This window comes from Chelon labrosus (assembly GCF_963514085.1).
Source record: "Chelon labrosus genome assembly, chromosome: 5".
Classification (NCBI taxonomy): domain Eukaryota; kingdom Metazoa; phylum Chordata; class Actinopteri; order Mugiliformes; family Mugilidae; genus Chelon; species Chelon labrosus.
In genome coordinates, this window is record NC_140341.1 from 19838800 (window position 1) to 19856245 (window position 17446).

Genomic DNA, 17446 nt, shown 5'->3' on the forward strand with positions numbered 1-17446 from the left:
TTCGTTTGCCGCTGAAGCGTTCGAACGTCACTCAAGTGCTTCAAACGTCACTAGTCACGTGACCGAACCACGCCTCGGCACAGTGGTTCGATACAATTGCTTCATGAGCTACGGCGCATGTGTCGGAGCCTCGGGTGTCAGAGAGCCATCACTAGATGTTATGTTTTTGTCTTTTTGAAAGTTTTGATTTTTGTTCTCCTGTCATCTCAGCAGCGCTTTGTGTTTCCTTTTGTTTAATTAAATTTAGTTTCTGCCTACTCCTTCATCATCGTATAGTGTCCAGCATTTGGGTCCTACCTCACCTTGAAAATGCATGACAGAAAACAATCAGGGCAGGGCACACAATTACAATGGTGGGAAGATACAGGAAGGGACACGAGACAGGAAACCAAGAACTTAACAAAATAAAACGGGAAACTGAAAAACATGAAACATGAACGAAACTCAAAACATGAACACAGGAATCAAAACACAGAACCTTGACAGATGCAGCCTTCATTAAAACAGTCTATTCTAAGATTTCAGGGTTCACTTGAAACTAGAGACTAAAAGTAGCTGATTTAAAACAGTAACATACAGAAATAGAGAATAAATCAAAACCTGAATCTTGTATTTTGCTTCATCAGATAATGAAACTGGAACCAGATTTAAAACACTGGGCACCAGCACAATGGCTAATGGAATACCTCAAAATCCTGATCCATTTTCTATTACCACTTATCCTGGAGGAGCAGAGGGTAGGGGCTGGAGCCTATCTCAGCTGACATTTGGCAAGAGGCGGGGTACACCATAGAAAGGCCGCTAGTCTATCACATGACTAGGACCTACGGCCAGTTTTGATGTCTAATGTCTGATTGTGTGCGTGAGCACAAACCTCTTCATCGCGGGTCTTGATGAGAACAGTCTGATGAGAGTGAACCTCTAATGTGAGCGGATGCTGGGACTCAAGACATTCACAGAGCTCTTTTACTATTTCTGACACTCATACATGAAACTTTTCTACAGTCTCAAAATTCAATCTAAAAACAGACTGATTGTAGTTGACATATCCTTGCAGAAGGCTTATTAATTTTTGAAGAGATTGATCATGCCAGTCCCTTTAATGCCATTGAGGGGACAGGCAGGAATTTAAGGAGCCATAAATTGCATCAAGCAGAACTACTGGAAGATATTATATATCACGCAAAGTGAAGAGGGAGTTCTAAGGTCAAAGGTCAAAGAGGTGTCTATTGTCATTTCAACCATATATAGCAGGTGCAGTGCATGGTACAATGAGAGGACTTTCCTCCAGGACAATGGAGCTACATGAAGACATAGGGCTAAATGCAATACAAGGAACTACGGATAAAGTGCGCATGCGCAAGTTTATGCAGACAATACAAAACAGTGCAAACAGTACCGACAGTGCAGACGACAGTGCCAACAGAGCTAGAACGAGAGACAGTGCAAAGACAAACAGTACAGTACTGACAGCGCAAAACACTTGGGGGAACAGAGAGCAGCACCGAGTAGTAATATCGTGTGAATATTATTATGTGCAGTGATGTTTGTCTCTGTAAATCAGGAGCTGAGAGACGTCATATGTCTCCACACAGTGGTCAGAATGTATCACTGCACACGCACTGCACTCTATACATTCATAAGGTATAAACAGCCTTCATCTTTTGTTCCTCATAAAAACCGTGAGTCAGTGAGGGAATGGATTTTATACGTGATTTTGTCTGAAAAGAAGTATTGGTACTGTTTCACCTACCTCTGAATCCCCTGGAGCCGGCTGGCTGGACTGGCATTGCAGTAGTGATCCTGCAAAAAGAAGAAACACCAAATTCAGCAGCACAGTCAGTAACAAGGATGCAAATATACTGAAATACAAATTACAAATGTCAGCTGGTTTTAGGACACACAAATGTGAACAAAACCACCCACACACATCCTCTCCTCTCCCTGCAGCAGCTCGTCACAATTTCCACATCAAGGGTCATCTTGATATGGAAATATCATACTCTGATAAATAAAAAAAGTGTTATTTCGTTCTCAAAAGCAAACCTCTCACCCAACACAAAAGGAACTAGAAAAAATATAGATTTACAGCATTTGACAAAAACCTGATCTTCACCTTCATCTCATGCTGCAAGGCAACACAAGTGTTAGGGGAGGAAAAGAAGTGTCTGCAAGCCTGAAATAGAATGAAAGCAATAGAAAGAGGATGTTTTGGCTCATTAAGAAAATGTAACATTGCCATTAATCATCATGAGGGAATGCAACAAGGCACATAAGTGAGTAAATAGCTTGAACAAAGCAACACTTTGGATCATTGTTCTTATTAACAGCCAGATTCAGACCAAACAACCGAGGAGAGATGGGATAAACAGTCCAAAGACGACTCTCTGTTCATGTTTAGACGACGTGTGTGTTCTCCCACTCTACTTTAGTCTTATACGGGTTTACAGTCTCTTCGAAGAGCTTGTCAGCGATGTCTCTGTACTGCTAGCCGATGTACTCAAAAGCACGAGTCAAGCTGGCTTTAGACGAATCTGTCTGGATCTGACCTGGAGTGTTTTGCATCAGATTCTGCAGCTTAGGGATGTCCAACAAGGGAAGAAGAAATAAAATGAAATGCCTTGGCCTCTGGTCAATCTCCTCTTGCAGTCTGTGAGAGTGACAGCAACATGCAAAGAAGCAAAGAGCAAAAAAGAAAAAAGTCATAAGAAAAGTGAATGGCAAAAACACAACAGTTACGTTTCAGAGCATGGCTCTGTTCCATGACTCCAGATGAACTAGTTACCACTTCTCATATCTCCTGTCTCTCTGGTCTTTTTTTGCTGCCAGTGAATTTACAAGAATAGAACTGTTCAACTTTAACTTTTATTTGCATCCATATCCACACTTACTACACTTGCTCTCTAAGCTGTGATGCAGCTGTCACTCTGTCAGAGTCAGAAGGATAACAGAGAGAGAAAAAAAACGTCTGTTCCTGACTAGGGCTGTTTCCAGAATTACACTGTGGAAAAAGATGGAAAATGAATTAATGCAATTTATGACTACTGCACATAGATACCTCTGCCTGCAGCAGGGAGTCACTGGTCATTTTTGCACATTTGAATATCATTCAGTAAATGTGTCTGGATGCATATGCAATATAACTCTTGTAACTGCAGGCAGGAGGTCTATATGTGAGCTCAGTGGGAGCAGCAGGTGCTTTGGCAAGGTTCACTCAGTGCTTCAGGCAACAGTTTGAAAGGGGCTCATAAACCGAAAGGGAAGAGAATTTGTGTGTTTGTGTGTGTGTGTGTGTGTGTGAGGGAGTACTGTGTCTGTGACTACATATAACCACTTCAAGTGATGTTTAGCTGGTACTAATCCATTTTTTGTGACATACTTTTTTGAGTCTGATTGTTTTGGGCTGTAGTACCTCAAATGGCTGAGACAGTAACTCTCATGGTCATAATGTTCTCATGGGCAAGAGGGAAGAGTGAACTGAGTGTGGCCAGGTCATAACGTAAGAGAGACTTGTGTAGTGACACCGTCAGGTAGTGTCACCGCAGTGGCAACATCATCACTGGCTTTCAAAGTATTTGTGTGATCATTAATGAGACACACAGCTGTGCCATTTTGAATAAAAAAAATAAGGTCTTGTAGTTGCTTGGGAGGTAAGACATTTGCACAATGCACAATGTACAATTTTTTTTGTTCTTGATTTCCTCATTTGTGCAAACACTACAAAGTTATTATCTTGACTTCAGGCGCAAGACCATGCCCCATGTACTCCTATTTCCTACCATGCTTGCCTAACCCTCTCCCTATCTGTTTGTCTCAGTTCTCAAAACCCACCCTCCCCATCCCTCTCTCTTCTTTTCTTCCTCTCCCACCTTTCATTAGAGGAACCAGTGGGATGAGAAGCCAAGGCTTCCTGAGACGTTCCCCCACGCTGAGTCTCACCGGGTTCCTCTACCACCACCTATCTACACATTTCATCCCCTTCATGCCTTCCTCCCGACCTCAAGCAGTGAAAAACACCCTTCCACGTACGAAAGAGCAGCTTATTATACGGCCTCACTTCCTCTGTCAGACCTCATGGACTTCAGCTCCTGCTCGGCGGTCAACTGAGGTCCAGAAGAGGACGTAATGTCTTGCGCTGTGTCTGCAGTGCAGTGTGCAGGGCAGAAAACCCAGGTGGACTTTCCTGAACATGGAGCTGAAGAAGACAGATGATGGAGCCCAGGGCAGAGTTCAGGAAGTTTAAATCCCAAATAAAGGATGTGGGTGTAGAAGGCAGCGCAGCAGTACAAGGATGGAGATCTAAAAGGCTACTGCTTTGTGCAGTTTAAAATTCCATGGACAGCTGTTATGTCCAAGGCTAATCTCTAAGTTTTCTCTAATTTCTCTAAATTTTCAGTTGATCAGAGGTTCCTCCACATAGTTTCCCTCCTGATCTCTGGCAACTGTTTGGAGGCCTTTAAGAGTTCTCCACCCACACTCTCTCTCTCACACTGCAGCTTGGACCTGCTGTAATGCCACCAGCCTCCACCTTTTGTCTTCATTGCTATCCTTGGTTTTGACTTTTTGGCTACAATAAAAGTTACTTTGGCTGCATTAGCTGTTCTTTGTCATCTGTGTTGCTTCCCAAGAGCCGGGGTCGTAACAACAGCGCACATGAGAAACATATGCATTACCAGTCAGCTAGTATATGCATCAGGTTAAAGCTTCCATTATGTCTGTCTTATGCTTGGCTGAGAAAGCTATCATTTTCAAACTGGTTTCCTTTCAAAAGGAATGCAGCTAATAAGAAACCAGTGCTATCTTAACAAAGATAATGGAGTTTAAGGATTAGAATAATAATAACCTGAATAAATCCAAGTGACGGTTTGTGATAACACATGTCTTTATTTGAGATTTTTGTCACAGTGAAACAGCATACCATGGTCACCCGTACACTTACAATCAAATACCCAGCACTTGCTATAGAGCTAAAACTTCAAACACTGCTGAGTTCCTTTTTCCATTAGCCGTTTGTGCTTCTGGCGTTTTTCAAATCCAACATCTCACTTTCCATAAATCAGTTACGCAACTAACCCGTCTTAATCAATTATATACTTGTACATTTGCGCAAACAAATCTCGGAATATGTGATATGTGAAATTCACTCTTGCCCGTGGTGATTCAGGACCACTGACCTTTCTTGCACTGTGCAGGTTTCTCTGTGGACAGTGGGCAAATAGAGCAAGCAAGTCTTGCTAATGTGATGCACTGCTCTTGCCGTCGAAGGACTTTTGCAGACAAGATGTTAGAAACTCTGATGGTTTTGAGAGAAGGAAAGTCATAAAGAATAAATTCCTGGAATGCCCTTTATTTAAAACCAGGCCACAGACACTGAGCCTCCATACTCTATCTGTTCCACAGTGTAAACAGTAAATGGTGTGACGATGTATAGGTGAGCTCAGTTATATAACTAGATTTACATCAGATGATATGGTCAGCATTCTGTATCTAAAAGTAGGCTCAGCTTATAAATAATCAACGTCGTGGTAGGAAATTAGTTGAAAATGTTGTTTATTCTTCTATTAAACGTCGGCTCTTCTTGTTTACATGATGTCTTGCTGGTGCTGTGTGGATTCACTCACAACCTGTAGAGGGAAAAAAAAGAGATTGTAAATCATTATGAAGTCTTTTTAAAAGCCCACATTCATTATGTGCAGAGTGCTTACAGGCATGACTATGTGCTCATATCTGTCATATATTTGGCAGTGAATAGCCTGATGCTACTGATGTTCACCATTCAGTGCAGGTACTGCTTGGAGTGAAGGGCTGTGCAGGGACTAAGTATTGCACTGAAAGTGAATGTGCTTGCTCAAGGACACCAGTGGTGCAGCTTTCATTAAAACGTGTCTATTCAGGGTTGACGCAAACTCCAAGATTTCAGGGAATATTTAGAAACTAGAGACTAGAACAGGTTGTTATTTAAAATGTCTGCTAGCCTGGAAGCCAGCCCCACCCACAGATTTTAAGAATGAATACGGAGGAAGAGAAAAGGGGGACCTTCTTTTTAAATCAAGTAGTTTGCTTCAACCTGCTGATGTGAGCAGATGATAGAACTGGAACCAGACTTACAGACTGGGCACTAGTGCCCTGGCTCATGGAATACCTCATCTGGATAAGAGTACGATAAATCAGTATGATTTGAATAGCTACTGAAGTTTTAACTCACAAGACGTGTGTTTTACGAATGTTTGGGTGCTTATGAACACATCTGTTTACGTAAAAGACACAGGATTACAAGCGTGTGTGAGCTCAGACCTCTCCATCGCGGGTCTCGATGGTCTTGATGAGAACTGTCTTCTTGGAGTGAACCTCTGATGCACGCTGATGCTGGGACTCGGGGCTGGTCTCTGCAAGTACACATTTGTGAAGCTTTTATACCACCTCAGAAACTCACACGTAAAGACTTTCAACAGCTACACTCACATAATTCAGTCTGAAGACACTGATATTAGTTTAGTATGGCTTGCAGAAGGCTACACATTAAGGAGACAGACAGTCTTGTAGTCATATAAGTAGCCATAAACTGCATCAAGCAGAAGTCCAGGCAGAGATTTAACTGCACATTTGGACTAATAACACACCCAGTGAAGAGGGAGTCATATGATTATTGATGTGCTGCTTGTTGATGTGTGACTATGTGAATCAGGGCGCATTTGAATCAGTGCCACACAGCGGCCAGAATGTGTCACAGCAGATACATTTCATGCGGTGCACTCAAAATAGCACCCACCATATACAGTCACAAACTATAAATAGTCTTTTTGTCCGCCCATTGACTCATGTGGAATGCTAAATGGATTTTATGGGCCATTATGTGCAGGAATAAGAATGGGCACTATTCCTCCTACCTCTGAATCCAATGGAGGAGAAGGCAGACTGAAGTGGCATGGTGGTAGTGATCCTGCAGAAAGACGAAATTCAGCTTTACAAGTCAGTAACAAAATACAAATGATAAGTAATTCAGTCACTTTTAGGACAGACAAACGTGAATAACGCACACACACGCACACGCACACACACACACACACACACACCTGCTCTCCTCTCCCTCCAGGAGCTTGCGGTAGGTAGCAATTTCAATGTCCAGGGCCATCTTCACATTAAGGAGGTCCTGGTACTCCCTCAGGTGGCGTGCCATGTCATCCTTTAAAGGAGTGCATAAAGTGTTTGTCAACTTGTCACAAAAAGTATGACAAAATCATAAATTCTACATCAGCTGCTTCTGTCATCCGTCAAGTTTATTACCTTCATCTTGGCGATTTCTTCCTCCAGCCTTGCAATGGTATCCTGGAAACCAGAAGCCTCGCGGCCCATGCGGTCCTCCATATCTCTCATCTGGCGCAGCAGAGACTCGTTCTGCAAGGAAACAAAAAGGTTAGGAAAGGAAGCAAAGGGTACAGTAGAATGAAAGCAACAAAAAGACAACGTGGGACAATAAATACTCACAGTTCCCTTGAGGGAGTCGATCTCGCAGGTGTAGGACTGGATCTGGTGCCTGTACTCCATGCTCTCCTGCTTGGCCTGACGCAGTGCGTCATTGTTCTTATTCACAGCCTGGTTCAGGTCAGACACCTGAGAAGAGAGGTTGATGAGGTTTTAACAGTGCAACGACTAAAGAATTAATTTAGTGTGCGTGTGGTTTGTGTGTGTGCTGCCGCAGTACCTTAGATTTGTACCAGTCTTCGGCCTCTGAAATGTTCTTGGCAGCGATGGCTTCGTACTGCACGCGGATGTCTCTAAGAGCAGCGGTCAGGTCTGGTTTAGACATGTCCATCTGCACCTGCACCTGAGTGTCTTGCATCTGGCTCTGCAGCTCACGGATCTCCTGCAAGAGGAGGAACACATTAAGTGTTTAGTGAGGATTTTAAAGAGAAAGCAAGAACAAATCATTTTCACAAGTTTGCTGCACCTGCATTTATATTAAAATTCAAAACAATAGCAATGCATTTCTAAGTACCTTGACAACTCTATTTTTGCCCAGCGGTGCATTAACATTGGAACATATTATTAGAAACTTCAGAATAGCAGCAAACTAATTTAGCGCTGTCGACCTAGAAGTTTTGAAATCAGTAAGCTTTGGTTGCACTCAGCTGTCTCATGGTTTAACCAAAAGCTATAAATAGTTCTGCATCTGTTCCCAAGCAAAGACTCTTTTTCTGTGTCACACACACAACAGCTGACATGCTCCCTTCAACCAATCAGCACCTCAGCATTTCTCAGAGGTTAAAGTTGAGGCAGAGAAGACAAATGTCAGGAAGGGGACCTCAGCTGTGCTGACATGTGTCTGTGTGTGGCTCGGCGTGCCTTTTGATGTCTGTGAGTGAATGAATGCCCACAAGGGTTTCTTCTGCACGCACTGCTTTTCTACACAGGTCGGAGTGTGTATGAGAATGTGTATAATAACCTAGGTTTGACATCAGCAGGTGGATCTATGTGTAAAATGTCACCTATAGTGCATCAATATGCAGTACATTCTGACGCGTTATTGCCAGCAGCCAGGCAAGCAAAATAAAAGATCATCAAACCTCTTCATGGATCTTCTTGAGGAAGGCAATCTCCTCTTGCAGACTCTCAATGCGTCTCTCCAGGTCCAGCCTGGCCAGAGTGGCATTGTCAACATCCTGGATACACACACAGAAAAAACACCAAATAATTATACTGACAATCAGCAGGGAGGGTTGAAAAGCCTGGTGTGATGGGGGCGGCTGATGTGTTTTGGTGAGAGAGACAAGTCTTAGCATGAAAATGCGTGTGGCCAAAGGAGAATGAGCCTGAAGAAAGGTTTCTGTTTAGTTCAGGCTTTGAGAAGAGTATGTCTGAGATATAAAAGAGTGATTTTTATAAGAATGGAAAACATACGGCTCTGAAAGCAGACAGGTTGTTCTCAGCCTCTTCCTTCTGGTGAATCTCCTCTTGCAGTCTGCAAGAGTGACAGCAACATACAAAGAAGAAAAGAGAAAAACAGAAAGAGGAAAGTTGAAACAAAAGTGAACACAAACCCAACAGATGAGGTCCTAGAGCGTGGCTTCATCCCCAGGGACCACTTACTAGACAGATAAACTAGTTACCACTCCTCATTCCTCCAAACTCTCTGTTCTTTTCTGTTGCCAGTGAAATTGCAAAACGAGAACTGTTAAACTTGTATCTGCATCCATATGCACACACACACACTGCAGCACTTGCTACCAAAGTCCTAAAGCGGTGGTGCAGCTGCTGCCACGCTGTCAGAGTCAGAGGGGTAATAGTGAGAAAGAGGTCTGTCCTTGGCTTGCGCTGTTTCTAGAATTAGCTTTTCACTATGCACTTTGAACAACTGGAAAATGTAGGGAAAAGTTAATTCATGCAATCTGCACAGGGACACCTTTGCGCGCAGCAGGGACTCGCTAGTAGGTAATTTTTTTGCACATTTGAGTGATGTGACTTGAAAATGTCCTGAAAATGTTCAATGAAAGTGCCCGTGTGTGTCTGCATGCTTGCTTTGTAACTGCAGGCAGGAGGTCTATATGAGTATTGTGATCTCAGTGGGAGCAGCAGGTGCTTCGGCAGGGTTCACTTAGTTCCCCAGGCAACAGTTTGAAAGGGGCTGATAAACAGAGAGTGAAGTGTGTGTGTGTGTGCCTGTTTGGGTGTGTTTTGATAAAACACTTATTTATTTAAGTGATGTTGCAGGCTGTTGCGCTGACAGAATTCTAAATTCATAGAGCTGACCCAGTAGCTACAAATAGACTAGACACACTCATACACACACACTATCTTTCCATTTACATAATGCATCCCCTAGCCCCTCACCCTAACCCTAACCATTTATACAAAGTGCATGACCATAACCCAGAACGACGCCCCTACAACGTTGGTATTCCGCAAGAGTTTGTGGACTGTCTTTTGGAATTCTTAAATTGTTGTCCTCTTTTTTATTCTTAGTTTTATTGGAAGCTCATTCACGGACAAACGGACAAGCCATCTGTCTGTCCACTTTCCAGTTGATTGAAACTTTATCTGTCTGTCTCTCTGTCTGTCTCAACTTCATTCCCCTGAGCCCGTAAGTCTGTCCGTCTCTCTCTTCATTTTCTCCTTCTATGTCTCTTGTGAATAAATTATAAAACACCTCTGTAAAAAGCTGCTGGACCATAACACTCACTGAAGCCTGTCTACTCTCAGAAGGGACGTCATTGCGCAGATTAAACAGACTATATCTGTTTATATTTTATCCTTTTTCTGTAGCCATCTGTGGTTTGGGACCCACCAAGGGGCCACAAAATAAATCTTTAAGGTCACACGATTTATCACAAAGATTTAGTTTTGTTATGAAAATGTTAGAGTTTTGTCTTCTTTTATCGATTATTGTCTGTTATTTTTTTTTTTAACTCATTCATATCTAAGGGTTTCTAAAAGGGATTGTTGTTCACTCCAATAAGTTTTACTTCTATGGAGTATACATCTCTAGCTGAAATGTTGGGATTGTGATCATTCAGCTTTTCCACCTGGTTGTAGAAGAACCATGTGTCAGAGACCTTGCCTAAACTACTCAGTTGGTGTTTATCTTTCTGGTTAATGTCATATCAGAGTGATTTCTAAAACCATTTTATAACCATTATTTCTCATTTCTCATCATCAACATCTGTCCTACCTGAGCTTAAGTTTCTGCAGGTCATCAGCCAGGTTGTCTCTCTCCACCTCAACTCTAGCACGCTGGTTGGAGATGGCTTCGATCTGCCTCCTCAGCTCCCTCATCTCCTCCTCAAACAGCTCAGCAACGCGGCCGGGCCCCTCGCGGCCCCTCAGCTGCTCAATCTCCACCGTCAGCGCCGCATTCTGCTGCTCCAGGAAGCGCACCTTCTCAATGTAGCTGGCGAAGCGGTCGTTGAGGTGCTGAAGCTCGGCCTTCTCGTTGGTCCTTGTGTTGAGGAAGTCCTGGTTCATGGCATCTGCCAGGTTGAAGTCGAGCTTCTCGCCGGAATAGGTGCGCATGGCTGTAGAGGAGCCGAACCCTGCACCCCCAGCACCAGAGGACACCCTGTAGCTGGAGTAGGAGGGAGCACTCTTGACCTCGTAGACTCTGGAAGACATGCGGCTGGAAGAGGAGCTACGGCCTCCTCCCAAAGAGGAGAACATGGAGGACATTGGTGTTGAACCAACTCCAGAGCCGAAGGTGCGGCGATACGAAGAGGCGGACTGAGCCGAGGCTGAGTAGGACTTGCTCATGGTTGCTTGATGGCTTGGTGGGCTTGTGGTTTTTATGGAGAGGCTTGAAGTGCTGAGACCCAACTGTCCCACTGGGCAACTGGGAGGTGAACTAAGTGAAGAAATGCCAGGCACTAAGAGCAACTATTTGTAGATTCACCACACCCACTCCTGCCCCCAACTCCTCCTCTCCGTCCTCCCCCTGGTATCCATTCACCCTGTCTGTACACCCACTACTCCACCCCTGCAATGTATAGTAACCCCGTTTTCCGGTTACTGGTGGTATCTTTGGCAACATTTTATATTTTATTTGTCAAAATGTTTCTGTTCAGATCTTAGAAACTCATCTTTAATAAAATATAAATAATTCCTAATTAATTTATGTAAAACAGTAAGAGCACAGGGCACAATTATTTTAGTCTACTGTAGCAAAATTGGCATAAGAAATACAGTATTTCTTTTTGGAGGGTTATTTATTTATTCATTTTTGCATCTGAAATTCACTAAAGCTAACTAAATCTCTTTTTATTGACCTATCAAATAAAATTTAACTTAAGTTACATCAGTAATGTTGAACTGCCTTAAAAAAAAAGCAGTAATCTGACTCTTCTCGAGTGGCATTTTTGTATTAATTTGTATGCATGTGTGAAGCATTTCCTCTATATCTCTTTACCCTCCTCTGCCACTCATCTTTTACTCTCAATCCCCGCCCGGGCCCCTGCCAACCAGTTGCCAGCCCTTGATTCAGCTGTCGAAGGAGTCTGGTTTCAGCTGCTTTAAAGATGGCTTTCTGTACGTATGCGTGCCTGTTCTTGGATGGATGATTGAACGAGTGACTGAGAATACAAGTCAGTCAGTAACCGCATTTGTGTGCAAATGTGGGGGGTTGTTGTAGAGACAGTGTAGACTTGTTTCAGAAACACCATCGCGTGTTTTACTTCACCGTGGGTAATTTGATAAATAGCCAGACATACCAGTTTTAAGGATTATGAAAGGACACACCTCTGTCTGTTGAGATTAATAAGCTTAGTTTAAATACAATGTGACATGTGTTTAAAATGATAATTTGATCCCAAAGGTATTATGAGTTTGCTAAAACTGCAGCGTTACGTATTTAGCCTTGGTTATATAAGAACAGCGGGGATTGATAGATAGATCTACTGCCAGGAAGGTCACACTCTCGACATTGTCACTGGAGCTCTCTGCTGGACTCACGCATCAACTTCATGCACCATCTAGTTAAATGCATCTCTTGGATACTTTCTGATACTGGATGTGACGTAGAGGGTAGTGGCTGGCAGAGAAGTATTTGCTCACTCAAAGGTTATGTCCGAACAACTTTAGCCACCAACACATAATACAGACATTTTATCAACTCATAAAGCTGTTATTACTGACATGTTGCAAATGACTTGCTACATTTCGCACATAAGGGGACAGGGGATTGTGTTACTGATTTATATGAGTCCACTGTGTTGGGTCTACTAAAATTCATTAATGTTTCTTTGTCTGGGAAGCGGAAGGAGCTGGTAGGAGTTAGAGAAGGAGCAGGGATGAGAAAAAAGTCTCCAGGAAACTGATGCATGTAATGCAAGGTCTGTAGAAGTACATTACCACACTACAAGTATTTGTGTGTGAGCCAGGGTAGCTGGCCCAGAGTCCGGGGACTGATATCAGGCCCAGACTTGTGAGGAATCTCTTTTCGGCCTTGTGTCATAGCTGCATGACCAGCTGTGTATTAGGGTGTTGATGGTAAAGGCAGTTTGAAGAAGATGACAGCTCAATTCTGTGAGACACTGAACAAGGAGGCAAAGAGCAAAAATATATGGGCGTTTAAAAAAGAATTGTATTTCCTCAAATAGAAGAAGATCTCAGAGTGGAATCAAATAAAAAGAACAGTGTTAATGTATGCGCACGAGTGTCTGTGGGTGTAAGCGTTGGAGGGGGCCATAGTGTGTGGTCGTGAACATATTTCAAGGAGCAGTATGCATGTCAGCTGCCAGTGGTGTCAGCTCTATTTTTAGATTTCCCGTTTGAACTCAGCTGTTTTGGTCACTTTGCCAAACAGATCACTGGACTAAGGATAGATCTCGAGACATAATGAACCAGCTTTTGGGAATGAGATGGGTTCATCAGCAGAAATGGAATTGTGTTTTTTTAATGTGATGTGCGCATCAGAATAATCTGAACAAGTGACTTCAGCAGCGCTGACTTCACACAGAGATGGATGGACCCTCTGTGATGCCCCAGAGAACATTCCTTATTTAAGCATAACTGTAAGCACTGATAACTTTAAATGGGAGTTAGATATAAAGTCACCCCCTCTATGGGCATTGACTAGCCAACCTCAAGTGGCCATTTGAGTGACTGCGGGGTCATCATGTGAAAAAAATCACCTCTTCACACAGAATGATACTAAAAACTTAGTTCACCTTCTTGTATGAAGTCCGAACTTCCTACCACGTTGCTCAGTCAGGGATCCAGAGACCCGTGAGGCTTTTTTTGATTAGTTCTCCAAAAAGCTGAAACACAACACCACTCCATACCCTATCGGCATTCCAGGGCTCCTTCGAGGCTGTTCAGCTCGTGGAATTCTCATTGTGTTGTCTGCTGTTGTCCACTTTCTCTGCCCTTCATCGCCACACACTTGCACTTCAGTGCTTTTTCTCTGTTCAGTTTTTCAATCTTTTTTTCTTCGGACAAACCTAAAACATTTAGCAAGACTCAGGGTGCCGGGACTTACTCACTTACTTCTAGAACTTGGACAGTTTTCATTTGTTCCTGGAAAGAGTTTGGCAAGCCTGCTGTTGGCCACAGAGAGCATATTGATTACTTTAAATTGTAGCAGTTTCTATCAGGTACATATTGACCCAACTGCTTCAGATTAGGCCTGAAATGAAGGATTTTATTCTTTTTTAATCAATCAATGAACTATATCTTGAGAAGTCGATTAATCCTTTGGTGAATTTATCTCAAAAATAATAACTTTTACTATTAATCTTCATTAATTGTGTAGAACATTTTCTTACACCATAATATTTTAACATGAAACTCATTTCATCAATTGATACATACAATTTATCCCAAAAGTTGAGACTTGTGCAGTTTAAACCTGATTAGGAAATGTATTTTTATGATATTCTGCCATCAATTAGTATAATTTAAATTTCGATGTCTAGTGCCAAATACATTTCAAAATGCACTCGTATTTTTAATCTGCAGTTGTCAGGTTTGGTGGGTCTAAATGTTCCTGAACAAACCACTTATTACAAATGCACCGGAAAGCCGCTTTGCCACACTAGCTATTAGCACTTCCTTTTGGTACTCTTTGCTGAATGTTTGTCTGAAACTCAGCAGACGAGGACGCAGCAAAGATTCCCAGACACAGAACACCAAAAAAAAAGTCAGACATAACTCACTGTAATATTCCAAACATATGCTGCTGTCTCATCACTTCGAGGCCACAGGTCTTAAGAGCATTGGCCAGGCCTCGTTCTAGGACCATGACTTCCAGCACCAAAGGCACATGTTGTCTTAGTGAGATCCCTGAATAGACTTGGGCTGACAAACGTATTGTATTCTAATGCTGTCATTATTAACCATGACCAGTGTGGTCCAGTGCGTGTAATTTCACCAGAAATAATGAGGAATAATCTGATATGCGCATGATGTGACTCGATGTGAGTCATCTGCTGATGTGACGGGAGCTGTCAACCTGATGGTTTCCAGTTTTGAGACCACATCAAGGGTGCAGGACAGAAAATGAGCTACCTACGAGTTGCCTAACAACCCCAGATTCAGAACCAACACACTCTGACCCATAGTCTAGAAAAGACGCTCTTAAATTAGCTCCTAGATCCCAGGACGGCTGGGAAAATAGTTATCACACAGACGCACGCATGTAGCCAGTCTCCAAATATGAACAGTGCATTGCAGCCAAAGCCCTTTACTGAGACACGTCGTGATCCTATTTCGGAGATAGAATTCAATGTTGCAATCTAAAATTATGAGCAGGAAATCCCCCCCCCCCCCCCCCATACATTTTTAATTGAAATTAATTTGGTTAATTAACTACAGTGTATCATGCGTTATATTTAGATCTTTATTACTTTTTATGAATTCTTAAACATATCGCTCCTGTGAACCCAGTTTCTCACAGTATTACAGTATCATCTCTGTCATAAACTCTGTCTGAGTGTCTTGATTGTTGCCAAATGTATTCGGCGTTGCATGACAACGATCCCGAACACACAGCCAGAGTCATAAAGATCTATCTTCAGCGTCAAGGGCTCAAGGACAGATGGTATGGCTCGCCATGCCACGCCGCAAAGCAGCCTGGGTTTTCACGAAGCGACAGAAGCAACTGTGGCACCCTAAATCCACAGGAAGCGTGACAAGTTCTCTGGCCTGCAGAATGCTGAAGCAGTCAGAAACCATGTGCGAAGGCATGATGGGAAATTGCCTGGGATCTTTTTTTACACTGAGCATGAGATGTTAAATCTATATGTCTAGCTCTAAATCACATTACAGAGGCCCTTCTATTCAAAGGTGAACAAATAATAATACAGTCAGAGAATGTGATAATTGGGGCAACATGGTGCGAGTGTGAGATGGTAAAAATAAATATATGGTGTTTGAATATGACAGAATAACATCCACAGGTGAGGAGGGGTCAGCTGGTTTCATCATTCATAAACACAGAATGCACGTTGCCCGGCAACCAACTAAACATTCGACGTACACACATGCCGAAGAGTTGGCTTGCGGCGCAAGAGTGACAAGAGGACGAAAGGTTTACGAAGCAGGGATGGACTGTGTGTGTCTATGTGCATGTGCATTGCGTAATCGCAACTGCAAGCAAGCGTGCAACGCAGAAACCAGAGCAACTTTATAGACGGTCTTTATAGACTTTAAAGACATCACTTGGAACAAGGAAACTCGTTCCAGATTTTTCTTTCAGATCTATCTTAGGAGAGATAAGGTATCAACAGCCGGCAACAGCAGCACAATGTGCCTGAAATAGAGGGTGGCAGACTCCAAATCAAACCCTGTTATGTTTCATGAGTCACCCTAGATATAAATGCAAAAAAATGAAAGCCTTTTTTTCAGCCTCCAGTAAAATTAGGACAATTTGAGGTTTAATACAAAAGAGCTCCTAAGAGAGTGCAGACATTCATTCATTCATTCATCTTCTGTAAACGCTTGTCCTGTGAAGGGTCGTGGGGTCTGCTGGAGCCCATCCTAGCTGTCATCAGGCGAGAGGCAGGGTACACTCTGGACAGGTCGCCAGTCTATTGCAGAACTCCTAAGAGTCCAGTGCTAAATCCTTGATATTACAAGACATTCGACATGTGTTGCCTGTACTAAGAATCCGGATCAGCATTTGTCACTCTGTACGCTTGTTCATCGAGTCTGCTGAAATCAGAATGTCCCGACTGTTGGGTAAAGTAACCAAACAACATTATACTTTGACACCTGTTGGGAAGGTCATGTACTTTTTCACTCCACTACATTTTTTCATACTTCAGTCATTCATCTTCTGTTCCTGTTAAGGGTAGTGGGGAGTGCTGGAGCCTATCCCAGCTGTCATTAGGTGAGAGGTCGCCAGTTCATCGCAGGGCTAACACAGAGAGACAGACAACCATTCACACTCACATGCACACCTACGTCCACTTTAGAATCACCAATGAACCTAACGTAACATGTCAAATTGTTACTTTTACTTTAGCAAATGATCTGAGTTACAAGATAGCTCTTCCTGAGGTTTCCTTATTGTTTTCCTTATCTGAATCAAAGGTTCAAGGTCTCATGCAACACAATGGCAATACAACTTATGTGGCTTATGACACTTCCTAAGGAAGATCAGTCCCCACACGTTCCTGTCATGTGAGAGAGGGCTGTCTCTCCATTTCCTTATCACTTCCATTTTGCCCCGTTGTTAAGTTCAGTCCATCCACAAATGAACCATTTGCCTGCTCTCTCCCGCTCAGTCATGCTTTAAAGTCAGTGTCATTCTGTCATTCAGTCCGCAGGCTGTCTATTGCGCAATCCTCCTCCTCCCCATCTCCACCTGTCCGTGGTCATCTCAAAAAGTCTTATCAGATGTCTCTTTCAGCTACCTGCCAATTGATCATAAGTTATAGTATGGTGTGTTCAGTTAAGTTGTGTTGCTGTTGCTGTCCTGACCAATCTCTCATGTGTCAGGGCAGAGGAGAGTGTATGTATG

General features: G+C 42.9%; 1 protein-coding gene across 3 annotated transcripts; it reads right to left on the bottom strand.

Moving 5' to 3' along the window:
- Positions 1–4906: 4906 nt before the first annotated feature.
- On the bottom strand, positions 4907–11289 carry desma (desmin a). 3 transcript variants are annotated; one of them, XM_084544138.1, is made up of 11 exons: positions 10667–11264; positions 8899–8959; positions 8565–8660; positions 7703–7864; positions 7486–7611; positions 7285–7395; positions 7074–7183; positions 6888–6940; positions 6295–6386; positions 6109–6147; positions 4907–5624 (listed from the first exon to the last, which is right to left on the bottom strand). In XM_084544138.1, exons 1-11 carry the CDS (start codon positions 11239–11241, stop codon positions 5583–5585), a joined length of 1467 nt encoding a protein of 488 aa, XP_084400264.1. In that variant the 5' UTR covers positions 11242–11264; the 3' UTR covers positions 4907–5582. The 3 variants fall into 3 exon arrangements, with proteins under 3 accessions (XP_084400264.1, XP_084400266.1, XP_084400265.1); XM_084544140.1 differs by lacking the exon at positions 6109–6147 and having other exon boundaries at positions 10667–11289; XM_084544139.1 differs by lacking the exon at positions 6109–6147 and having other exon boundaries at positions 6888–6915; positions 7058–7183.
- Positions 11290–17446: the final 6157 nt, after the last annotated feature.

What these genes read in the sequence shown, in the direction of transcription:
- desma (XM_084544138.1), bottom strand. Translation starts at nt 11,241, where the DNA reads ATGAGCAAGTCCTACTCAGCCTCGGCTCAGTCCGCCTCTTCGTATCGC. An exon ending in CTGCAGAAACTTAAGCTCAG is followed by an intron (nt 8,960 to 10,666) that starts GTAGGACAGATG and finishes TCACTCTTGCAG; the next exon opens with ACTGCAAGAGGAGATTCACC. An exon ending in TCAAGAAGATCCATGAAGAG is followed by an intron (nt 7,865 to 8,564) that starts GTTTGATGATCT and finishes CTCCTCTTGCAG; the next exon opens with GAGATCCGTGAGCTGCAGAG.